This window comes from Macrobrachium rosenbergii, chromosome 3, assembly GCF_040412425.1.
Source record: "Macrobrachium rosenbergii isolate ZJJX-2024 chromosome 3, ASM4041242v1, whole genome shotgun sequence".
NCBI lineage: Eukaryota > Metazoa > Arthropoda > Malacostraca > Decapoda > Palaemonidae > Macrobrachium > Macrobrachium rosenbergii.
The window spans coordinates 9,058,957-9,085,677 of NC_089743.1; the positions used below are offsets into that span (position 1 = coordinate 9,058,957).

At 36.7% G+C, this 26,721-nt stretch overlaps 1 protein-coding gene across 8 annotated transcripts in view; it reads left to right on the forward strand.

Moving 5' to 3' along the window:
• Positions 1-26,721, forward strand: part of Arp2 (Actin-related protein 2) — a 201,603-nt gene that overhangs the window by 156,302 nt on the left and 18,580 nt on the right. For all 8 annotated transcript variants that reach the window (XM_067127182.1, XM_067127192.1, XM_067127201.1 and 5 more), the window contains 3 exons: positions 1,159-1,319; positions 15,068-15,287; positions 22,598-22,831. In XM_067127182.1, the coding sequence (XP_066983283.1) occupies positions 1,159-1,319; positions 15,068-15,287; positions 22,598-22,831 (615 nt within the window). The remainder of the gene's footprint in view (positions 1-1,158; positions 1,320-15,067; positions 15,288-22,597; positions 22,832-26,721) is intronic.

The following is a 26,721-nucleotide window of genomic DNA, read 5'->3' on the forward strand; positions in this document are numbered from 1 at the left end:
AGGGCATGGACCTTTCACCTTCATGGGACCTGTCAGCTATGGTAAAACATTTGGAAAAGAAGTGTGCCCCACGAGTGTTGGAAGCCCCCGAGTGGGATGTGACCAATGTCCTAGCCAGTTGGAGATGGTTACCTTATGAGCCTTTCTTGAAGGCATCAGACCATGACCTGACCCTCAAGAAGTGTTCCTCCTGGCCTTGGCATCAACCAAGAGAGTAGAAGAACTGCATGCCCTCCCATACATTGTCTCACACACTCGGGAGGTTGCCCCTTGGGCCAACTTTTGTACCAAAATTTGTGGCATAGTTCCAGAACCCTTCAACCCAGCAGTTTGAAGGTTTTTCTGCCCCCTTTAAAAAACTTTATAGAGAGGAACAAAGATGAAGTACTACTGTGCCCAGTTAGGTCCTTGAGAACACTGTACATATCCTTTAATGAGATATCAATTGCTGTATCATAAACAAAAAAAAAAAGTAAACAAACCCAGAAAGTTCACAACGCCACTGAATGAGTGCGTGCATACGTACGTAAGCGTTGCCATATTTTTTTGCTTTGTCTGATTTACTGTATTTCATTACAAGTTTAGTTGACTCTGTGATTATCACACATATTATCTAGTCAGTATAGCTAGTGCATGCCTTCCAGTCTGAAAGCATTTAGAATAGTGTCAATTTGTAAGGGCCCCCCTTCAATACAGTGTTGGTTGTGGTTAGCTTGCTTACTCTAGGAGATATTCAAGGGTTGATTTTGGTAGAGATGGTGTGATTTGCTCAGGTGGATTTTTTAAGACATATTTAATCAGAAATTATTCAGATTCTTAATTCTTCAGTGGAGTCTGGTCATGAATAATTAAGTTTATTAATCTTTGTTAAAGTCAAGAACAATACGTCATGTAGCCATGTAATGGCACTTTAAATTTTTTTGTGATTGACATCACTTAAGTACAGTAAGAGCATTGAAACTTTGCTGTCCTCTAAAAAAATTTGTTTCTCAAGTGTTTCAGTCGTGCAATAGCTTGGTTATAACTTTATTTATGAATTAAGGTTTACAGAAAAGAATTTACAGTACTGTAGATGGATATATTGCTGTAAGATTTACTGATTGAATTTGTTCAATATTTTTGCAATTTCTTTGACGTAAATGCACAATTTTCTTGCAGGTTATGTTTGAAAAATATGGTTTTGCTGGCGCATTTGTAGCTATTCAGGCTGTGCTCACTTTGTATGCACAGGGTCTGCAGTCAGGTGTTGTGGTAGACTCAGGTGATGGAGTTACACACATCTGTCCTGTTTATGAAGGCTTCACTCTTCCTCAGATCAGGTAAAGTAGAATGAAAAAAATTGTGAGCTGACATTAACAGTACAATTTAATTTGATAAGTAATCAGATAACATTTTTGTAACCTTTTTGTTAACATTAAGCTTCGGGGAATCAAAAGCTATCATGATTACAATTACTTTATAAATAATAATATAAAATTATTTTAATGTTATATTGAAAAGTAAATACCATTGTTACTTTAACCATGTCCATTGTATTTATCATCAAAACTATACGAAATCAGATATCACTTAGGTCACACATTGTCAACTGTGAAGTTAGACTATTTATAAAGGTTGCGTTGGGTTGAAATCTACATTTCCTTGTAAGGGGGGACACAAAGCTGTTTCTTTATTAAGGACACATTTCCTTTCTCTTCCTTTGTGAATACTTCTTGCACCAGCAAAACTGCATTAATCTTTTGCCCTTAATTCACTCTGTTGAAATATATGAGGATTGAGTAGCTAATCAAGTGAAAGTACAGTAGGGTAAAGTGGCATAGTGAACATGATCATATAAATGCAAATGCAATATTTGGAAGCAGTGTCTCAACAGAGGAATAAAGGAGGAGTTGAACACTAGCAGATAGAGGAAGAGACACAAGCAAAACTGGCAGACATTGAGAAATGAATGGAAAAAAAGTAATACAGATAGGCATCGACTTACAACAGGTGCAACTTATGGCAATCCATGTGTATGACAGTAGTGAGAAAAAATTACGAAAATAAGAAAACTATGGAGGAGGAAAAAGAATAAGGACAATAGCACATGACCTAGAAATTCCACATTTAACAGTTGGCAATTCTTAAGGATCAACAACACATATGTGAAACTGTTAAAGATTTGCTTGATGAACTCTGTAATTATGAAGCAAAGGCAAGGGCCAATCCATGAAATGGAACAGTTATCAATGGTGTGAATAGAAGACCAAATTAAAAAACGAACACCATAAAGCCTGCTTACCATCCAGGCAAAGGCTGGAAGTCTGTTTCAGACCCCTAAAGAATGTGCTGGTGATGACTGTCAACAAGAATTCTCACAAGCACTGGATGGTTCAAAAGGTTCAAAAGAAGATTCGGTTTGCATAATGTTCAGGGAACATGAAAGGCAGCAAGAAAATTTGTTGGTAGTTTTGATGAATTCATAAAAGAAAAAGGATAATATATTACATCATTTCCCATGCAAAAACTATGAGTTAATTACCATTCTCAGAATAAACTTAAAAAACACTAGTAAATGCGAAAACGTAAACATCAAATGCATGTGCTCCACGCATGATACGCAAACATCGTAAAAACATCATGTAACTTTATGATGAAATGGAAATTGGTTGAGATAAAACTAGAGATCAGTAATAGTAGAGTTCTTTCTAATACTGTAAAGAATTACTATGGTGTAATATTCATCATACTCAACAGAAATAAGGTTAAACAAATTTAGTTTGGGCCCAGTTACCACTGGATTGCCATCAAAGCATATGAAATATAAATGTAAACATGGGGAAAGTTACAAAACATTGAGATGAATTGGAAAATTAATTAGTTAAATGAAATATAATACTAATAGCAATAAAATATTCTCCTGCGTACTTTAAATAAATAAATGATACCAGGTAAAAAAAAAAGTTAAATTGTGTGTCTTTGCTTTTGACAAAATGCCACATGTAGGCTAGATGTAAACATAGAGTAAGTTACAAACATGAAAAGTAAGTTAAGTACGCAAGGTTTCCTTGATATTGCCAGGCAAGATGGGAAGTTGATGATTACAATATAACAGAAGATCAATAATGTCCTTTTAATACATTACTTAAAAACAATACAGTACACCAAGAGTCTACTCAACAGCACAATATGAGTGACGCAGTACTCGCTAGTATAATTCATAGTAAGGGAATGCAACAATAAAAAGGGCAACTTTCCTGAATTCTTAGTAAACAAATGAATATAATCATTACTGTAAAGAATGACAAGAAAGTTACTGTATAAAAATATACTCATGGTGATAAACCATGCTAGGCTGTACAGGAAAGGAGTTAGGCTATGGGATAGCCATGTATATACTCATAGACTGAATTACAAACAGATTTACGTTAAAATCGACTTCAGACATGCATGCAAGAATCTAACCCCGTCGTAACTCGATGCATACCTCTACTGTCAGCAGTTGGAATATGCATCATGCTTAACTTCACATCAGACAACCTGCATCTTCCAACAGAGTATTCAAAGCTTTATTCCAGAGGAATAAAGTTATCCCAAATAAACAACCAATTCAGGAAGGCATATTCAATCTTGGCTAACCTGGCAAAGCAGCAAAAACTTACTACAGGCAGTCCCTGGTTAACGGCGGGCTCGGTTAACAACGATTCGGTTTTATGGGGCTTGTCTAGTGACGAAAATCGGCAATTTTCGGCACCGAAAATCGCCAATTTCCGCTTATCGGCGCCGATAATTGAGTACTGGCGCTGGTACATACCTAACAGAGGCGCCTATAACCGAAAATCGGTGCTTTTCGGCGCCAATAACCCCCGAAAATCACCGATTTTCGGTTAGCGGCAATTTTCGGTTATCATCACACCCTCAGAAATGGAACCCCGCCGATAACCGGGGACTGCCTGTATGAACAAAACAGTCAAAAGTTGAGCAAATCAATGGTTTCATGACAAAAGTTTCATCCCAAGTGCCTCACATTATGGAAACATTTAAAACTTTTGGTGTAAAATGAAGGGTAACTCTTAGAAACAATTTAAGAAGTGGACACACCAATCCATCAGGATACAGCAACAGGTTTTTATTCGATTAAGGATCCCAGAATGAAGCAGTGTGCCATGCTTCGTCTTCTTAGTCAGGAACAAACCAGTCCTCTGAATGGTATTCAAAATTCCAGAAGGTGAACTTACTTTCAGCTGTGTGATTTCATAGAAAAATGGCCTGAGTTATTAAATTAGGCAGTCTGTGGAGAATAGACACAAAGTTCACTATCTACGTGACAACTCGACTTCACTCTCCACTTGGGCTTTGTGAGACAAGTGATGGAGACAACTACGAAACTTAGCAATGGATGCAACATATCTCACTTGGTGATGGGTTCTCAAAATAAGGGTATGTTCCAAAAGTTGTGGAGGCTGTGACCACATGAACAAATGCAAACAAATCTAGGACACCCCTTATAATTACCTCCCAGAAAAAAGAGGAGGCATGCCACACCAAAAGAGATACAGTGCAGTATTGGAAACTACTGTATTGTAAATAGCTGAGATCTGAGGTAAAAATCATCCAGGACTGAGACAATAGACTTACTTCAATAAATTCATATAAACAAACTGGAATTTAATTCTGAGATGGGCACTAGAGCCGTGGATCTTGTTCCATGGATAATGACAGAATATGGGAAAGCACCTCAATCATTCTGCTTAGTAACTGGTAAAGAGCTAATTACTTTGGACAGTTCATGACAGAAGCTGTCTTACAGAACATCCATCCTTCCAGAAGAATAAATGCTGAAAACAATGATGTAGAATTTAAGCTGTGTGATCAGCAATTCATATAGTAACAAACATTTTCTTGGGTTTTTAGATAGGAAAATAAGTCTGTGAAGATTCACCACCACATTCAGTTACTCAGCAGAGGAAAATAAGTCTGTGAAGATTCACCACCACATTCAGTTATTCAGCAGAGGAAAATAAGTCTGTGAAGATTCACCACCACATTCAGTTATTCAGCAGAGGCAAATAAGTCTGTGAAGATTCACCGCCACATTCAGTTATTCAGCGGAAATCACAAGGAAAGCAGAAATACAATGATTGTCAACCCCAACCAAAGATCTTCAAGAAACCTGAGTGAAAGTAAATTGCAGTTTACCACAACAGTGAAGTAGTTTTTGGTTCCAATAGGGACAAATGCATCTTGAGTTAATGTTAAAAATGTTTGTTACAGTTAATTGATTAAGATTGATATATTAAAGAGCGAAGGGTGATTTTTTAAAAATTGTGTTTCCAATACCAGAATGAACACACGGAAAGAGGAGAGAGTGGGGATGTAAAGAGGCAATAATAATGGAAATGGTCAGAATGAAAAAGTTATTTTCTTACATCTAATATTAAACTTGCCTTTCTTTGAATTCACCATGGATAACTGTGAAGGCATATCAGACTATATTCCGGGGAATAAAACTAGGGAAGTTTAGTTACACTTTGAAATGTGATTATGAAAATCAGAGGGGGTTGATATTTCAGAAAAATTCATGGGTATGAGAAAGTTTGCCACTTACTGACCCCAGCTCAAGATCGTTGTAGCTCTTAAATAGTTGAGAAGATCCAGCACTGCATGGATATGTGGCTTTCACCTTCTTGAGCTTTAGAAGTTAAGTTATTTTTCATTTCTGAATCAGTGCAGAAAAGCTTTAGCATTGCAACTATAATTTTCAGTTTCATATTGTTTTACATTCATTTCTTGTATTTTTTCTTCATGACTGGGAAGGTATGTATTAAGAGGAAAAAACCACTCAGTGGTGGGAGTTAAGTGGTTACTTTTATCAGTAATTAATAAATTATGAAAGTTACATTATTATAATTTGTATTTTTTAAAAATCTTTTACTAATTCTGGAGTTTTATGTTCCCAATGAACTATAGCTTTTACTGTTAAACATCAAAATTTCTAGCATTTTTATATATGCTTGGTGTGTATACAGTATATAAGGATATATTATTTGGAGTGAACCTTACCTCTGGTTAAAGTTAGCTTATATCTTTACACCATTAGGTGCAGTCGGCATTCAGAATAAAAAAAAATGCTTGGCTAACCTGCTAGGACTGTTTCTGTAATCACCTGTCTCTTACCAGATGGAGTTGGAATATTTACGTTCTTGTCAGAATTCTTCATGCCGTGTCGTGCAGACGGTGTTAATTGGTGTTTGTAATATTTTGATGAGTTCTGGCTGATTTTCTCCTGTATAGTATTGTGCTTGTTTTCTGTTTTTGCATTATGTCATCTACAACAAGCAAAGACGAAAGCATTAGGCTGTACAGTATAGGAAGGAGTTTGTGGAAACCAAATGTTTCGTTTGTGCATGATGGCCACTGTGTGTTAGCCTAGCTGTTGAGGCACGAGTGTGGTTCTCTTGATGTGAAGATGATAAGGAGTGATCTGATGAGAGAATCATTTTGTGAAGTATCAGAAGATGCTAGAGGCCGTTAGATTACGTAGCTAATTCATTAGGGCACTCCATAAGCCTACTCAGTCTTTTTCCCTTTTGTCTTCCAGTGTTGCTTCGCCTTCTCCTCCATTACCCTACCTGATAGCACAGGTTAATTCTTCTCTCGCTCCTTCTGCTCTGCCTTCTTTTGCTCCCTATGTGGTTCAGGAGAAAAATAATAGGTAATTGAGAAATATTCTTTTATTATGGATAGAAATTTAACCATATATATTAGGCCAAAGATCCCCCCTCCCCTTAGTGATCAACCTTTTTCAGTTTCTTCCACGAGAGAGGTGTCGAAGACTTAACGTTTTGTCTGTAGCCTGCCCTGTGGACTACCCTGGGTCCGTTGGTCTTCTCCGCAGACTGGGAACCATAACATATCTTGGGACCAGGGTCTGTTCCCTTTGCCACTTCTCTCAGCCATCTTCAGTTCGAGTTCAGTGTGTTCTCTGGAGGAGTTTTATGGTAGTTTAGCACTCACATTCACTGGCTCGCACAGTATTATCAGTTTTGGAGAGTGAAAGTGATGTATGTGAACTAGTAGAGTTTTTAGGGATACAGACATATTACATTCACCTCAGTAGTTCTAAGCTGCACATCAATTCTTATCATTTACTCAACCTGTATCGTCCTCTGAGCGGACAATAACTGTCCCCCCTCTTTCTTAGTTTTCCTCTTTATCACCTTGTATTCGTCACCTTGTGACAATTAGTATTCTTGGTTCACAGTAGCGGCTCTTCCTCTTCCACTGCTCATTTTTCTAGAGAGAGTAAGCCAGGTGATAGAATGGCTTTCACTTCTCGGCAATTGCCTCTTATAAGTGTTGTGCAGATGACTCCGGCTGTCGTCATGGTTTCGTGATGACGTCATGCAAGAACCCTCTACCTTCCCCACCCAGCCAGTCGTCTCTTTTCCAGCCATCCAGTACTTACTACCAGCATTCTGTGACATCATTGCTGACATTTCGTGGTATGTGACCTTCTTGGGCATTTTTCACTTCACTGTTGTCGTCCATAGATTGCCATTTTCTTCTGTCTCAGTTCTTCCTTTAGACTTAGGGGGTTTCAGGCCTGATGTGGTTGATTCTCCTTTAGTAATTAAGTGGTGCATAGCTTGCGTTGTTCCGTTTGCACTTCCTTTTGCCAAAGGTGAATCCATTGACCAGCGCTCTAGTTTACTTCTACCTCGGCTCCTGTTAAAACTAGTAAGAAATTAACACTGATTATGGTAAGGTGCATTATCATGGAAGTAGAGCCTTTGGGAAATGGATGAACAGTCAAAAGAGGAAGCTAGGAAACTGTTTAGTGTTAAATAGCTCAGCACCTAACACACACACTGTATTGTACTCGCAACTGTGATTGTAGAGCGAGCTATTAGGAACCAACCAACCTAGGCAATGTGCCAGCATGTTGCTGGCTTAATCTAAACAACAAAGGCAATCTCGGAAGTGTTTCCTTTAATGCTGATTCTCGGAATGCTACTGCATCTATTTCCAGTTTTTGAAGCTGCTTAGAGCTGGGCTAGGACTTAGGTACAATATAAGTTTTTTCACCTTCCCTTGTTCAACATGCAAGTTTCAAGCTCTTGGACCAAGGAAGCAAAGACTTCTCTAATTTGTAAGGTACTCTGGCCTAATTGTGAGGCAGAAGTACCTTTGAATTTGGCATTTCATTCTTAGCACTACAGCTCAGTTACTGCAAGAGTAATTATATACTGTATAATATATAATATATATATATATATATATATATATCAGTCGGTTACAGCAGCAGCTTCGGACTTCGTAGAGGTCTGTGGCGCGAGTTCAAACCCGCAGCCGACTGATCAGAGAGGCAGACACTTTGCTATCTGTGTAGACATCCCGGGATTATATATGTAATCAACGGATAGGTTTGCTTAAAAAGCAAATGGATGTTACAGACTAAATACACACACAAAACAAAGCCACTACAACACCTTCTAAAAACATAACAAACATCTCACACGTCTCGAACTCTCGCCATACCCGCGCAATAACTTCTCGCTGCTGGGAAGAAAGGGCGTTGGGTCGGGTATGATACATGAAACATACGTACTGGGGTCTAAGCGATGTCAGGCAGGGCAGCCGATCGAGACCACAGGTCTACCCCAAAGCCAAATCAAAAGTCCTTCAAAGAAGGCATCGTGCTTACCCCATACAAAAATGGGAATAAAAGCACGTTAAAAGAAAAAGAAAGAAGATATATATATATATATATATATATATATATATATATATATATATATATATATATACATATATATATATATATATATATATATATATATATATATATATTATATATATATATATATATATATATATAATATATATATATATATATATATATATATATATATATACATATATATATATATATATATATATATATATATATATATATATATATATATATATATATATATATATATATATATATATATATATATATATATATATATATATATATATATATATATATATACATATATATATATATATATATATATATATATATATATATATATATATATATATATATATATATATATATATATATATACATATATATATATATATATATATATATATATATATATATATATATATATATATATACATACACACACATTATATATATATATATAGTATGTCACACTTGTCCCTTGTAATTGTGGGGTTAGGGGCCACAACCACCCATATTAAGTGAAAGTCCACAAGTTTGGTATCCCCCTCTAAAATTGCTTGTAACTGCCTATTTTAATAGTTCAAACACCAAATATACCTTAAACTATCATCCTAAAACACTTAAATGTCATTTCAAAGTAATCTTACTACATTACCCGTAACCCTTAATGGACGGATCCCCTCAATAGAGGATCTAAAACAGGTTTTGGGTGGTGGACTGATCCCCTCTGAGGAGTATTAATATAACGCGCCATACGATTTGGCTGTATTGAGCGGGAAAGAGTTTCCAATACTTCAGTGGCCCATAAATGAATTGTGGCAACTAAAGAGTTCAGCTCAGCTCAATCGTGGGCGTCTCATGGACTCTAGTATTGTTCTTGCCTTGAAGGGGGAATGTCTTGCTCCTTTCTCTCCCGTGATGTCTTTTTATTTATTTGCTCATAAATATACCCAGGGATTGCTGTTGGTTTTAGTTCTTATCTCTTACTACATGTCAATTGTAATTGTAATTTTACAAAGAAATATTAGAAGAAACATATATAAATCCCCCCAAAAATTACTGCATTTTCCGATCTCGGAATTTGTTACTGATTTTATTTCTTATCTGTTATGATATTGTGTGAGCTGTAATTATAATGTTACAAAATAAAATAAAATAAATTATTAGAAAAAAACGTGTATACAGTAAACCCCCCGCATTCATGTTCTCACGATTTGCAGACTTGCCTATTTGCGGATTTCTGTATGGAAGATACATACACAATATTTGTGGAAAATTTGCCCATTCGCTATATTTTTCACTGAGCAATATTCACTAATTACTGTATTTTCATATTTTCATGACTAAATGCACTTTTTGTGACAAAACTATTAAAATACTCGTATACCCTGTAAGCATTTTTAGAGATTTTTTTGTGTTTGAACTATCAAAATAGGCAGTTCTAAGCATTTTTAGAGGGTTTTTAATTATTTGCGGATTTTAGCTATTTGTGGGGGTGAGGTGTGGTACACATTCCCTGCAAATACAGCGGGTTTGCTGTAACTTGGTAAAATTTACGAGTGTTTTGTAAAAGAAGCCCCACACAGGGTTGTAAATAGTCACTTTCAACTTCCTGTGGAAGGTAGCGAAAATTTTTTAGAAAATTTTTTCTCATACCATATGCATTTGCATATTTTCTGCATTCCATTGATGTGTTTTTTTTTTTTTTCCTTAAATTGGCCAACCTTAAAGTTTGCCTAGTCTTGGGGGTTGCATGGTATATAATTAGCCCGTCCCTTAATGGTTAAAATATATGGCACAACCATTTTTTCTCATACAGTATCGAAGTTGTCCCATTTTCTTTTCACAGATAGGGGAAACATTGGAAATTCAAGTAGACAGATAGTAGAAACATTGGGAATTCACAAGTAGAGTTTAATACTGTACTTGATTATTTAAATTTGCATTGAGAAAAAATACCAAATTATATATGCAATAAGTGTTAATAATATATATATATATATATATATATATATATATATATATATATATATATATATATATATATATATATATATATATATATATATATATATATATGTATGTATGTATGTATGTTTATGCATGCATATGTAGGTATGTATGTAGATACATATAAGTGATGATGATAATAGTTATAAATATTAGTCCTGAAGAGGTAGAGTTTACTGATGATGCATCAGACTTTAAACCTCTCCTTGATAGACCTACTGCCAAGGCTAATGGGAGGAATGTCTTATTCCATTTACAAATCCATTGTAAAATAACAAAAATAGCTGCATACAAATCATATAAAGTAGTGCTGCTCAACAGAAATAGCTGCATACAAATCATAAAAAAGTAGTGCTGCTCAACCATTAGTAGCTGTTTTTGACAGCGTCCCATCGTTTCCTGAACCCCTAAGTATTTAAGGCCATCACCAAGAATGCCTGAAATCAGAAGATTAGAATTCTTAGCAATACCCTTGAAGTCTTCCCTCTAGCATCTTGCCCCTACAGCCCTTTTTGCTTGTAAATTCCTTGTAGAATTTCCCAAACCACTCTTGAGTTCTGCTTCGGTTGTGATCTGGCTCACATTCTAAGTTAAAAAATTACATGTAACAATCACTGATGTTTTGAACTCCCAGTTCAATTGAGTAGACTGTGTGGGTCCTCAGAAGGCCTTGTGCAGAGTTTCAGAAATGTCTAGCAAAGCTTCAAGAAGAACCTTTGGTAGTGATGGTACTCAGGGAAGGATACTTTGTACCTTTTATATTTTTACCCCTATCAACTTCCTGATATCCTTCTCTCCAAACTCTTCACACAGAAAGGTTCTGAGTTGGAAAGGGTAGATTGGACAGTTTTTGTGCAATGAGGTCATCAAGCCATTTTTATTCTAGTCACCAAGGTTTTACCATGGTTTCTTCCTTGTTCCCAAGACCTCAGGGAGTGAGCTGGAGGCCAGCTTTGAGCATTTCCAGTCCCAGCAAGTTTATTGTCGGACACATACTTCCACATTCCAGTATACCTTCAGTCAAAGAAAAGTATTCTCCTATGTGTTGGAGTTTTTAGCACGATTGGTATCAGAGTAGTTCTCGCATATTTGGACATCTGGTTTGTTCTCACCAATTTGTTTCTGATGACCTTGAGGTAGAAGCAGCATTTTGTCTAAACTCAGAGCTGGGCATTTTGTTCAATGTTGACTAATCATTTTTCTGATCCAGTCATTTATCTGGGGATGAAGATTAGGTCTCTCTTTTGGGTTTTTTTCCAACAGAGATGTTTAGACAATTTTCTGTCACTCTTGAGAACTTTAATGGGTTGTCCTGTAGGCCTCAAGAACCTTTACACTGTGCACAGATGTCTCAGAGGCAGATTGGGTACCATTTTGAGAAACATATGATGTCAGGGAGTTGGAAGGTAAACAACCTACAGCCTTTGGCAGTTTGGAATGGTCTTATGCAAGCAGAACATCTAGTCAGAGACAATACATTCACAGTCTTTTCCAACCCCTCAATTCTTACATGAGATGACAAGGAGACATAGATCAAGAGGTTTGTTCAGGCTAGCAAAGAAACTTCCTTCTACTTTGGACAGTCCAGTAACATCATTCCTTTACCTCATTTTGCTCTAGGGGAAAAACATTGTTATTGAAGACCAACTCAGCAGTAAAGGTAGTCAGGTAGTCTCCTCTTCCTCAGGTTTGCCAGAAGTTTTAGAATCTTTGGGGAGACCCAAACACCAGTCTCTTCATGATTGCCCAAAACACTGCTCTCCCAGTTTACTGCCCTCCATGCCAGGATCCTGAGGCATGGGCAGTCTGTGCCTTCCTTCAAGAATGGTTGAATGTAGACCTTTACGCTTTTCCTCTGTTTGCTGTTTTTAGGAAATACTCGGTAAGTTGTGAGCTTTGCAGAACACGAGGATGATTTTGATAGCTCATTAGTGGCTTTAAAATGTTTATTAACTTATTCTGAATTTTGATATACCTTTTTATTGAGTATATATGTAAACATAAGTAAATGTATTTATTGTGTGTGTGTTCCAGTATGAGAGCATATGCCTTTGTGCAATTTTTAATTTCATATTCACTCATCCATCACCATACCGAATGGCTTATTTGGTCCCAGTGCTTGGCCTCTGGCCTAGACCTGGCATTTAATCCAAATCCTTTGGGCCAGCCCTTGGAGAGCTGATAGTCGGCTCACTGGTCTGGTTAAACTGTTTTAATAATAATAATAGTGGCCCCAAAGGGAGCTCAATGGTCCGGTTAAACTGTTTTAATATGAATGGTTTTCCTAACTTCCTTCTCTGGTGGTAGATGTTCCTTGTCTTCTTCTGCTTAGGAAAGATCTTTGCAGGCAGTCTAATTTGAGAAGATTCCATCAAACCTCCACATGCTTCGTCTAACCGTGTGGAGATGGTCAGTTGTCTGTTACAAGCTAAGGGCATTTCTATAGTGGCCAAGGAAGCAATCCTCAAGTCTAGAAGGCTCATCACTGTTAGACTTGTGTATCAACAGTTCACTAGATATCCGATTTAAGCTCTGCCAGCATCTCGGGTACACCAAGCAGTTTTCTGTCAGTGATCAAAGAGTAATGCTTTACATTGCATTCAGTTCTGCATCATGCTGACTGGAATATAGCTCACGATTTAAAGTTTGAAGAGGTTTTTAATCTTTTGCACTGGAAATTTCAATCTTCCTATCATGGTTTAAAATGAAATTTAGACAAAGTACTTCAGTTTTTAACATGACCTTAGTTTGAGCCCTTTGATAAGGCATCATTTAAGAACTTTGAAGACACCTTTCTTAGGTCTTGCTGTGGTAAAGTGTATTAGAGAGCTTCAAGCCCCTTCTTGTATGTGAGTGTCGTTCTAGTGGCAACCTCTCTCTTATCTTTCATTGCTTCGAGAAAAGATATAGAAGTGAAAGCCCTGCCCAGATTGGTGACAGTGCCTAATTTAACTGCTTTGGTGGGCAGTGAAGAAGTGGCTGTCTTATGTCTAATTAGGAATCTGAAGGGTTTATATTAGTGAGCTTCAAGCCCTTTCTTGTATGTGGGCTTTGTTCTAGTGGCAACCTTTCTCTTGTCATTCATTGCTTTGAGAAAAAATATAGAATTGAAAGCCCTTCCTAGATTTGTGACAGTGCCTAATTTAATTGCTTTGGTAGGCAATGGAAGAAGTTAGAACTCTTAAGGGTTTACCTGGACAGACGTAAACCTTTAATAGGAGTTAAGTGTTTATCTGTGGTGGTAGGAGACCAAATACAACTATGTCCAAGAATATTCAATTCAGTGCACACAGAGTTGATTCCTGAGCTTTTACCATTTTTCAAAATAATCCTCATGGCTTCCATACCATAAGCACATCTTTATTTCCTTTAAAACTTTTTTTGCTAGAGAAGGTTGTCGTGCAGCACAGGGAGATGTAACTGTTTTGCCTCATATTATTTGCGAAATGTTCAAATTTAGCATGAGGTGTAAAGCCCTTAGTCCTATCGTTGCAGTAGGGACGCTTTCTCCTGAGCCAAATATGATAGTAACCTGGCTTTCTATCTTATTGTTAGTTGTTAGGAGATCCCGCTATTGAATTTTGGGAGCATGCAGGTACAAATTGGTATATAAGAGCACACCTTCATTATGAAGGTGGTACTTGTCTTTAGTTTTGGACTGTCTGTTATGGGCTTTTGACCCAGGCACAGGAGTCGCTAGTACTCTACAAGGTAGTCCTTTTTTTTTTTTTGTAAGGATCCTCTGATAAGTCTCACTACGAGGGCCTTACACCCTGTTGTGGTTACAATGTCTGGTGACATTACTTACCAGTAAGGATCACACAACAGGCAGGAATGTTGAGAAGCTCTTTTCCCCTCATTAAAAAGCTTTTAGTTCATTGGCTGAACATTTTTTCTCTGGCTGCACTAACCCACCATCCTCATCCAATGCGGTATTCAGCTAACTTTAACAGAAGGTAAGATTCATTCCAAATAATGAACATTTTTATGATAAAGTTATTTGGACACTTACCTATTGTTAAAGTGGAAACTCACCCAGCCTCCCCAAATTTTAGTGGTAGCCCATGAAGAATTCTGACAAGAATGTAAACATTCCAACACCACCTGGTGGGAAACAGATGATTACAGAGACAGTCGTAGCAGGTTAGCCAAGTATTATTTTGTTTTATTTTGAATGCTGATCGCACCTAATAGCGCGAAGATATGAGCTAACTTTAACAGTAGGTAAGTATCCAAATAATTAATTTTATCAAAAATTTTCATTTTTCTCAGAATTTAAATGCAGTCTGGAAAATTGTTTTAGTATTTTTTTTCTTATAACTGTTATTTTCACAGGCGATTAGACATAGCTGGTCGTGATATTACTGTCTACTTGATCAAGCTTCTCTTGCTAAGAGGTTATGCGTTCAACCACTCAGCAGATTTTGAAACAGTACGAATGATGAAAGAAAAATTGTGTTATGTTGGCTATAATATTGAACAGGAACAGAAACTTGCCACAGAAACAACAGTATTGGTAGAAAATTATCAACTTCCTGATGGACGCATAATTAAGGTATGAAATGCTTTGAATTTGAAACATAATTGAAGATTTTTGCAAAGCTATTTTGAATAATAAATTCAAAATGGAATTTTAATGTATGTTTGTTATTAGTATTTGTATTATTGCATGTTATTATCTTTAGTTACATTACAGGTATTCCTAATGTTTACACAGTATAGAACCAGTCAAAATTTCATTAGATGTCCAAGTTAATTCACACTGAGTATATATATATGTGCAACAGAAATAAAACTGAATTAAGAGAAGGAAAAATTGAAAATACATAGAGGAAAATGTTAGAATAATAGGAAGGAAAGTGGTTATATGCTAAACACTTTGGTGTACTTTTGTTTGGAGAGGTGGATATATTCAGGTAATAGAATCATTTTACAGCTAGGCATCAACGTATGATAGGTGCAACTTACGACAATATGCATGTACAACAGTAGTGAAAAAATTATGAAAATAAGAAAACTATAAAGAAATTATAAAAATTTACAAAACATCCCAGCAATGTTGCAGCTGCCTTCTTCTTCTTCTTTTAACGTGCTTTTTCCCATGGGGTTAGCACGATGCCTTCTTTGAAGGACTTTTAAGAGTACCCAACGCTTCTTTCTTCCCAGCAGCAGTCCCAGCAATGCATGTGTTGTAGTGGCTTTGTTTTGTGTGTATTTAGTCTGTAACATCCAAGCAAACCAGTTGATTACATATATAATCCCGGATGTCTACACGGATAGCAAAGTGTCTGCCTCTCTTGGCTTATCAGATATGCTGTATGAGCCATCAGGCCTTTGCGCTATCAGATATGTATATCCAGCATGTTACATGATCATACAATTAAACAATTTAAGAATATTTGGCTAGATTGGAAGGATTGACTAACAATTTGATATTCATCCATCTAAAATATTTACACCAAAGTTCTCTGACCCACACTAACATTTGACTGTACACCAGTTGCAGTCTGTAGCAGTGTGTGATCAAAAGGAATGTGCAGGTGATGACTGTCATCAAAAATTCATTGAGTACTGGATGGTTCAAAAGAAAATTCAGTTTGCATAATGTTCGGGTAATGAGAAAGGCAGCAAGAAAGTTCATTGATATTGTTGATGTATTCATAAAAGAAAAAGGATTACATCATTTCCTATGAAAAATCTTTGATTTAATTACCATTCTCAGAATAAACTTAAAAAAAAAACTCCAGTAAATGTGAAAACGTAAACATCAAGTGCATGCTCCGCACGTGATACATAAACATCATAAAAACATATTGTAACATTATGATGACTTGGAAATTAGTTGAGATCAAACTAGAGATCAGTAATAGTAAAGTACTTTACAGTTCCAATACTGTACAGAGTTACTATGGTACGATATTCATCAGAGTCAACAGAAATAAGGTTAAACAGATTTTATTTTAGGTGCAGTTACCATTGGATTGCCATCGAAGCTTATGAAATGTAGATGTAAACGTGGAAAATTAATTATTTAAATGAAATATAATACGGTGATAAAGTATTCTCCTGTGTACTGTAAATATGTAATTATGATACCCTGTTAAAACTTAAAAAAAAAAATGCTGAATTGTCACTTTGCATTGGAGAAAAACTATATGTGTTGTATGGTGGCGGTTTAATCAATGAGACTCAATTTCCATTTTCTTGTTTTTATTCCAAAAATTTAGTAACTGGGTGCTCATTGAAATCTGACAGTGTCTCACCTGTCATTCCTCTCGGCGCACTCGCACTCAAGCTATTTCATACAAACTCCTCGTGCATGGGGTAACCAATTACAGTTTTCCAAACTATCTCAAAAGATCAGTTGAAGAACATAGTTCACACTAAAGATGATACAAAGGTCGCAGGAACATGATCTTAAAACATATCTGAAAATATTATTGAAGTATTTTCTAAGATAATAAATGTATGTGACAACATCATTTTACAGTACATATGTTCTCGTATGCTCTTTTCGTATCACGTGAACAGACCGTGTAACACACTTTCAGTAACTATGGGAGCAAAAGTGACATGATCACATCGAAGGTCTTTGACCTCTGCTTACCTTTTCCTGATTTTGTCAACAGAATTCTTTCAACCAAGCTCATTTTCCAAAAACATCTCAAAATCAGTCCCTTCTACTCCATCTTATCGTTTTATTACATCTCAGCAACTATATAATGTATCATTGTTAACATTCATATGACAGCTGCTCTTATTCATTTACCATAAAATTATTACGTATGTAGGCTAGATGTAAGCACGGGGTAAGTTACGAAAGGTAAGTTATATATGCAAGGTTTCGATGATATTACAAGGCAAAATGGGATATCGATGATTACAGTAAAACAGAAGATTAATATCCTTTTAATATATTTCTTAAAAATAAACTAAGAGTCTAGCCTGCAGAATAACGTTAGTGATGCAATACTCACTAGTATAATTCATGATAAGGGAATGTAACTATGTAAAAAGGCAAATTTACTGAATTCTTAGTAAAACAAATGAATTTAATCATTATTGTAAAGAATGAAAAAAATGCTACTGTATAAAACATGCTCATTGTGATAAAGCCTTGGTAGGCTGTAGGTAAAAGGAGTTAGGCTATGGGGTAGCCTGTATAACTGTAGACTGAATTACAAACCGATTTATGTTAAAATTGACTTCAGACATGCATACAAGAACCTAACCCCTGTTGTTTATGTCAGTTCTTTGGTAAGTGGTTGTTGATTATGTCAGTTCTTTGGTAAGTGGTTGTTGATTATAAGAGATGGTTATGAACTGTTACACAACCCATAAGTTTGGTAATCTTGTTTGAAAGCCTAGGCTAGTACAATCTGCCAAAATGAAATACGTTCACTTTGTAATACACAAACATTACAACACCCTGTGTCTACATCTTTAGTACATATGGCATTTCTTGATGATGACTGTTCAAAGCAAATTCATTTTAAGAACACTACTAAAAAGTAGTTGATCATTTTCTGCTTTATTGAAGTTAATGATTTTTCATTTCGCCAAATAATATCAGGGAATCTTTATTGTACACCTGTATGTGTGTGTGTGTGTTTACATCTGCGTGGCATTTCATCATTGTTGACATTACCGTCTCTACATAGTGCGTGTGTTTCTAGCACATTATCACGTTTGCCGTCTTTCTTATTTGCTTTGCTTGATTTACTGTGCATACAGTATTTCATTACAAGTTTAGTTGACTAAGTATGATTATCACACATATAACAGTACACAAGTGAATATTTCATCACTGTTGATATTTCATTCTCTCTCTCTCTCTCTCTCTCTCTCTCTCTCTCTCTCTCTCTCTCTCTCTCTCTCTCTCTTGTACCCTATGCACATGATTGCATTTATCTTTTGGGATGTAAAAATAAAAAATAAGAAAATACAGTAAAAAATATATATGGGAATAGTATAAAATATGAATAAAAAATCATAAGTGTAACAACACAAAATAAGTTTAACAAGTCTCTATATAGTGTGCATTTTTTAGCACGGTGTCATATTTGCCTTTTTTTATTTTTTATTTTACTGTGCTTGATTTACTGTTTAGTATTTCATTACATTACATTATCGCACATACCATAGGAGTATATGAGAATATTTCATCACTATTGATATTTCATGTCAGCTGTTTCTCTCTCTCTCTCTCTTTCCACACACAATTGCAATTATCCTTTGGGTTCTAAAAATAATGATGAGAAAATACAGTAAAAAATATAAATGAGAGTACAGTAAACCCCCTGTATTCAAGTTCTCACAATTCACGGACTCACCGACTTGCAGATTATTCTATGGAACATATATCTACATTATTCGCGGAAAAATCACCCATTTGCGGTATTTTTCACCGAGAAATATTCACTAATTACTGTATTTTCATATTTTCATGACTAAATGCACTTTTTATGATAAAACTATTAAAATACTCAGGTACCTAGCTAGTGCTCGTGACGATAATTCGATTTTGCGATGGGGTACGCAATTAATACCGATACAACAATATTTATAAAATATTTTTTAATTTCGTGCGGGCGTAGGCAGCAGCGTACAGCAGGCAGCAAGAGAGACCAAATTACAAGAGCCCCGTAGGGGGTAGCGCCGTCAGTGCACCTCATGCGGTGCACTATAGGCATTACTTAAGGTGTTTTGCAGCGTGCCTTCGGCCCCTAGCTGCAACCCCTTTCGTTCCTTTTACTGTAGCTCCTTTCATGTTCTCTTTCTTCCATCTTACTTTTCACCCTCTCCTAACAATTGATTCATAGTGCAACTGCGAGGATTTCCTCCTGTCAGACCTTTCAAATCTCTTACTGTCACTTTCCGTTTCAGCTCTGAATGACCTCATAGGTCCCAGTGCTTGGCCTTTGGCCTAAATTCTTTATTCAATTCGGTTCAAATTACAAGAGACCAACTTCTTTTCCTCCATCTCTCTATCCCATCTCCTAGTTAAAAAAGTGAAAGAGAATGATAAAAGTATCGTTAGTAATGTTATATTCTTGCGTAAATGCATACAGCCTTAAACAACCAAATGAGAAACTGTTGTTTTGCTTATAACTGAATCGGATAACAACAGCTGTTTTGCTTGCATTTCAACCATCGTACGATAGTAAACAATAACCATAGTTATGTTACAAATGACGTGAAGTAGAATAGGACTGATACATTTTTACATTATACCCCTATTCGCTATGGATAAAAGATCGGCAAGGAAATATACTGCTAAATTTAAGCTGCAAGTTGTAGCTGAAGCTGAGAAAACAATGTTCAAGCTGCTAATGACAATAAATTATCGTGCATCAGCAACATGGATGAAACTCAACCACAATAAAATTGGAGAGAAAGTATTTTAATCAAAACTACTGGGCATGAAAGAACACATTACTGCTGTTTTCATGCCGATAAAAGATAAATATGTAAAGCTCGTATTATGATGAAATCAAGTGAACATAGTGAACGGAATCTTGATTTTTTTACACAAAACAAACATGCCCCCAAACATCAACGAAAAAAATAGCTAAATTAATTTCACAACGAGATATGTTTAAGCTATATTTTGACTTAAAAACACTTCTTATATATTTCTATGCAAAGATGTATACTTGTATAGGAATATTTGTACAGGAACTTCTTTTATATTTCTTGACTTTTTATATTTCCTAACTAATTGGCTAACTTTCTTTGAAGCGTTTATATAAAATGATGTCTACGTAGTTTTCCCTTTGAGGTATTTTGTTATGAAGATTTGTGAGTACTGGTGTGCAATGCAAAGTAAAGTCAGTGCACAAGTCAGTGCACATGAGTGGAAAGGTTCTTTGAATGAGTGAGATGGCTGCTCGTGATGTCACACAGGTAAACTGCAACATGTGTCTTGTTTATACCTGCACTGAAGATTTAAGATGGCAGATATAGTAGTCACTGGGCAACCCACAAGGTGGCGGACGGATCACGTGACCGCACACAGCTGATGGCTAAGGGAGCGGTTACTGGGAGCAGGTCGCGGATAACCCAGATCGGCATAGGAATACCAATCTCCCGCCTCGCTTCATGATTTTCTTACAATACCGTACCAGTCTCTTCGGAGGCGTGGGTTCGAATCCCACCACTGTTAACAACCTGGGTTTGGAAGGGCCATCTTTTATTGGTGTATCTGTTTTAAGAACAGAATCATCTTACTTCATTAAGATGTCTGTGGTAGCCGTGGCTCTTCCTTGGGTCAACAACTCCCTTCTCCTTTGTCGAACTTCTCTCACAAAACCTATCTTTACACAAATGCCTACTGAAATGAGACAGTGTTATACAAAACTAGACTTTATTTGCAAATTTAACGAAAGTAACTCGGCAAAAACTACGGTCATGAAATGGTGTGATGTACACCCCCTATCAATGGAAAACATAACTAGAGGAAATACTGTTTCACAAACAAGCATAGTCATTATGCCAAGCAATACTAGGGGTAAACCCTGGTCATCAAGCAAAGTATAAGGTTGTAAAGACCACAATAAAAGTCATATCGTATGTAAGAGTAAAAACACCACTTCCAAATATTCGTCCTCCTAGGACGATGTTTGATCTTTAATATGGCCGTAAATAATGTATCTTCATAGTGGCGATCTTATCACGCCACCACTAACCAAACAGACCCAGATCTCTTACTGCAGCTCACGTGCAAGTGTCTATCCCCTGGATAATATACCATGGGAGATCACACACACACACACACACACACAAGCACATACCCCACCAGAACCTGGGCACGTCCGGCGCATCAGTTCAGTGTTCTATCATGCTGCCTCCATGTGCTTGGACCATGATCAAATAGTTTTCTGCGTCTGACTGAGCATATTCCAATGTCAGCACAAATGCACCTGCTGCGAGAGCCACTGACAGGTCATCACATAGTTCTCCTGTTGTCCAAAGACTTAATATATTTTAAAATTATCCTGAGTTTCTTTTTATTTTATTTTTTTTATATATTACCGTGCTAAGATGTATATTTGTATAGGAATATTTGTACAGGAACATAACCATTCCAGTCGGTGATTTTTTAACAACTTTAAAACGTATCATGTGTAGTAAATGGCAGACTTGATGGAATAATGCACATAACAAATTTAAGCAGATTGAACCATGGTTGAATTGTGGCCTTCTTTGAATCAAAAGGAATACTAGTATGAAGTAATTTAATCTCATAAAATCTGGATGAGTGCCCCAGTCTTGGGAACTGAAGAATCTATACCTTTTTGAGGCTCATGGTGAGGATAGCAGGTTTATTCTTATTATACGTAACATTCTCGGAGAATGTTCCGTATAATGCCATTGGCCTTGTAGTTTTATCTCAGAAGCTGATCTCCCTGAAGAAATTTAGTCAGTTCTGTTATTTTTAAGTTTATAATGAGCTCTGAATGGTTTTAAGTTAACTATGTATTTATTTATAGTTTTTAAGGAATGATATCAGTGTCAATGACCCTGATAGTCATGATGCCAAAGAACTTCTAATCATTCATTGTCTTGCCTTAGAATTGGTCAGACTCATTTGACCAATGGATGCTTAATGAATAGCCCACATGACCCAATCACTATATACATAGAGTGCAGGCCAGCACTAACATATGTTACATGAATGTCCAAATTTCAACCAAGAGCGAATGTCAAGTTTTTGGAAGCAGATCAGTTACGGAAATTTTGCCAGAATCTTCATTATTTTGAATTTATTCATTTATCAGATTTTAGGGAACTTTATGTTAATAGTGATAAAAGGTCTCCTTCCCAAGATAAGAGTTATCATAGTCTTTTTATATTTCATTCCAGGTTGGAGGAGAACGATTTGAAGCTCCCGAAGCCCTTTTCCAGCCACATTTGATCAATGTTGAAGGCCAAGGAATAGCTGAGCTTTTATTTGACACCATTCAGCGCTGTGATATTGATATCAGACCTGAATTGTATAAGCATATTGTGCTGTCCGGTGGCTCAACCATGTACCCAGGATTACCCTCGCGTTTAGAAAGAGAGCTTAAACAGTTGTATCTGGAGAGAGTTTTAAAGGTATGTAAATGACTGCTGGTAGTTATGGTTTTATGTTTTTGTGTTTTAAAGGAAATTGCTGTTTGTAGCATTAGTTTGTAGCACTATTGTATGTAAGTGCTTCCAAAATCAGGAAAACCACAATCAATCAATCTCTCTCTCTCTCTCTCTCTCTCTCTCTCTCTCTCTCTCTCTCTCTCTCTCTCTCTCTCTCTCTCTCTCTCTCTCTCTCTCTCTCTCTCTCTCTCTCTCTCTCTCTCTCTCTCTCTCTCTCTCATGCATTCCAACTCATTGTTGCATCCTCTGTTTCATTCCATAGTAAGATATAACATCATTTCATTAACTGTTTCAAAGAATATCTGAATCCACATAAAGGGTGCCTTGGCAGAGAAATAACTGAACTAACTTGGAACAAACACCACTGGTTGGTACAGTCCCGTGTAATAGAGATGATGGTGTTCAAAAGTTTCATTTAGATTTACCCTAACCAAGATAAGTGTACTTGACAATATAGTACTATTATGGAGAATTAAAATCGTCATCATTAAAGTTATGGCACAAAAGACTTTTTGTAGAAATCTTAAAGATCCTGCTGTAAACTAACATGAAAAGACACTAACTCAATTAGAAGCCAGAAGGCCCTGGGGAAACAGTTGTGGTCAGTGTTGGGGTTCTCCATCAGCTTGATGTCCCAGATTCCACGCATGTTGTTGTAGGCCTAATTTGGTTATGCCAGACTCCTCATTTCATTGGTGTCTTTGTCATCTTGCCAGCAGCAACTGCATCAGCTACCTCACTGTTGGATAACAGTTGGAAGCCAGAATCGCCACCATTGTTGTCCATTCACTCATCCTTTGGAACATCATCATGAGTTGAAACCTTGGAAGTCGATCAGGCCTTCTTCCCCCTCAAAATATGGTTCAAGCATCTTCCAAGGTCTGCACGGTGATGTTCTAAGCACCTGTGAAGTTGTAGATGGCAGACTTCAGCAAATTCTTTCAAAGATTCTCCAAAGTCTGTTACCTCCTTTGTATCCTTCTGCTTGTCCTGGAACACAAATCAGCACTTTCAGGAACTTCCTCCATTTTAGCCATTATGTTGTAACAAGAACGCCTTAGTCCATTAGTTGTACGAGTAGTCATATTAAAAGGCAAAAACATCACCAGCTAGTAGAGTTGTGGTAAGAAGTTCAGGCACATTGCCTTGAAGAACCAAAGCCTTCACCCGATGTCTAGCATTGCCAGGGTCCTGTGTCTGATGACAAGTAACCTTCTTACAAAGGTGGTTATTGAACTGATAGGAAATTATCTTGGAAGTCAACCAAGCCTTTGCTGGGAGATTATCCATCCACCCAAAGGGCATGTGGTTGCTTTGCATGTCCAACTACAACTGATTTGCAACAGTGGCTACCGGAAGCATTTACATATAACAAAGCTGACACATTTCATTTGGAAAGCTTTCAGCCAGGTAAATTCTTTTTCTTCTCATCAGCAGGGTGTACTGTACACTTCCATACTTGTCCGTAATGAGTTCCACAGTTGTCTCAGTAATTTCCAGCATTTTTGAAAGGTCTGTACCTTATTGGGCCTCCTATGAGGTGGTGAGGCATTGCTTCGAAAACTTTCAGTTGGGTAAAATCTTTTGCTTCTCATCAGCCAAGGTGTTGGTAGGCAAGGAGTGATAGAATAGACCAGTTTCATCAGCATTTTTGACTCGGAAAATTACCCTCCCCCTTTTTTTTTTTTTTTTTTTTTTTTTTTTTTTTTGCCAAAATTCCTCTATTTCCTCCATGGAAGTATCAAAGGATTTGCCTTGAGTCTGCTTGTTGAAAACCCCTTATCGAGTTTTGAATCAAAACAGCCAACTCAGATGCCTTAAGTCCACAACCCCATGCAAACCTGCAAACTTTGTAGCATGCTCACAAAACCAAATCAAGGTTGACTATTCAGTTTTCTCATGATGCATTTGGCCATCACCTTGTAGGCCACACTCCCTGACATCTTTTTTCCAAAGTCTATCATGTACTACCTCAGCTTGTCCTTGGCAGCCTTGGTATCCTGCAAGGTAGACTGTGCTTTAGCATACTTTGCCATGCTGCGAGTCATTGACTGATCGATGGGCTCTCTCCATGATTTCCAGCTTCTGAAGTGTCAGCACCTTCCTGGCCCGCTTAGGAATTGGTAGGGCACAGCAACACACTCACAGCAATAACGACGTCTTCAATAAGCAGGTACAGCTGCAAAAGCAACAAGATTTGGGGAAAGCATTGTCACACAGGATCATACAGCAACCATTTAATAAGCAATAACTGAGAAATGATGCGCAATTAAACAAAGGAGCAGAGTGCGCTTTGCCACAGAGTACATTGGTATCTTTGAAGGCTGCCAGTGAGAGAAGGAAACTGTTTTGTTATCATGACATTTATCTCTGCCATGACGTTTGATGATGTATTACTTTTCTGTCAATTGCAGGAAAGCTTAAAAGCACATAGTGTCCACCCAAGCAACTTCTGCCATGTGTTATTGTATTGATGACATATTTTTCTCAGCCATTGAAAAGTGATAAACAAATGATGTATGATGAGGTGTTAAATTATATACTGCTTTACAAGCTGATGATAATCGCAAAAGCTCTCAAAAAAACAAAAACCTGACCAGCCTTCCCCACTCAGATCTGTTGGCCCTAAAACTCCCACCCACAAAATGCTATCTTAGGCTGCCACCCTCACAATACAGTACCCCTTTTTCAGTAAACAGTGTTGTCATCGCCTCATTCTGCCCTTACAGCATTGCCAAACATTGAGAGAGAGGAAAAATGGGTGTCGAGTTAGTAATCCCTCAATTATCCCGATTAATAGAGCCAAGGGCCTGTTGGATAATGGGGAAATCTGGAAAATGGCGAGTGAAAGTATACAGTATAGGGGTGTTCAAAGGCAACTCAGTACCCTTCCTCACCTAACCTTATCAGTACCACAAAACTGTAAACACTCAGTGTGCTTGTACAGTCACCACCCTACTTGTGAACAAGTTACGTTTTGGATGACTATTTGTATCTTGAATTGTTAGTATGTTGGCTTTTAATAAGTTGTGCATAATTTCTGTTGATGTTTACATTACCGAGTGAACTCTGGAGTAATAGATTATACTATTTTCATTGAATTTTTAAATCATGCAGCATTATGAAGAATTACATTGGATTTTAGAAAGGTAAATAGAAGGAGAAAAAATTTTGATTCATGCAACCTTCAACATACAGTATTTTTTCCTTGCTTTGAAAGTTATGAACTTAGAGAGAATTTTGCAGGAACAGCATCTGACATTTGAAGTTCACAGAGTAAACAATGCACACCACCATCTATCGACAAAAATGCATACTAAATGTTTTCTATGGGGAGAGGAAATTTAGAAAATGAGAATTCATCAAAGAACAAGTTAAATTGTGAAGATAGAAATAAGAAGGAATATTTTACGAGTATGAATGAATAATGTAAGAAGAATACATGGTAGTTAATCACGAGGATAATCAGGGAAGGGGTTAAAGGAACAGGTTCTTCTTCTTCCTCATGTTCTTCTGTTCTTTGCAAAAATATGACCTTGGCTGTTCTTATCTATGAATGTTTGTAATTTGAATGGTTGTAAGCAGGGTGGTAACTGTAAACAACTACCATTACTTTAAACTGAAAACTATGCAAAAGGCAATCATCAACCCTTTTTCCTGATATTTGTATCAAAGTCTACTGCATAAATACACTTTGAAAAAAATCAGTACTGTACATATCCTTTAATGAAATATCAGTTACCATACCATAAACATTAAAATACGAAACTAAACAGACTCAGGAATTTGTAGACATCATCAAAAGAGTGTGTGCATATTTACATGTGTGTTGCCTATTTTTTTGCTTTGCTCGA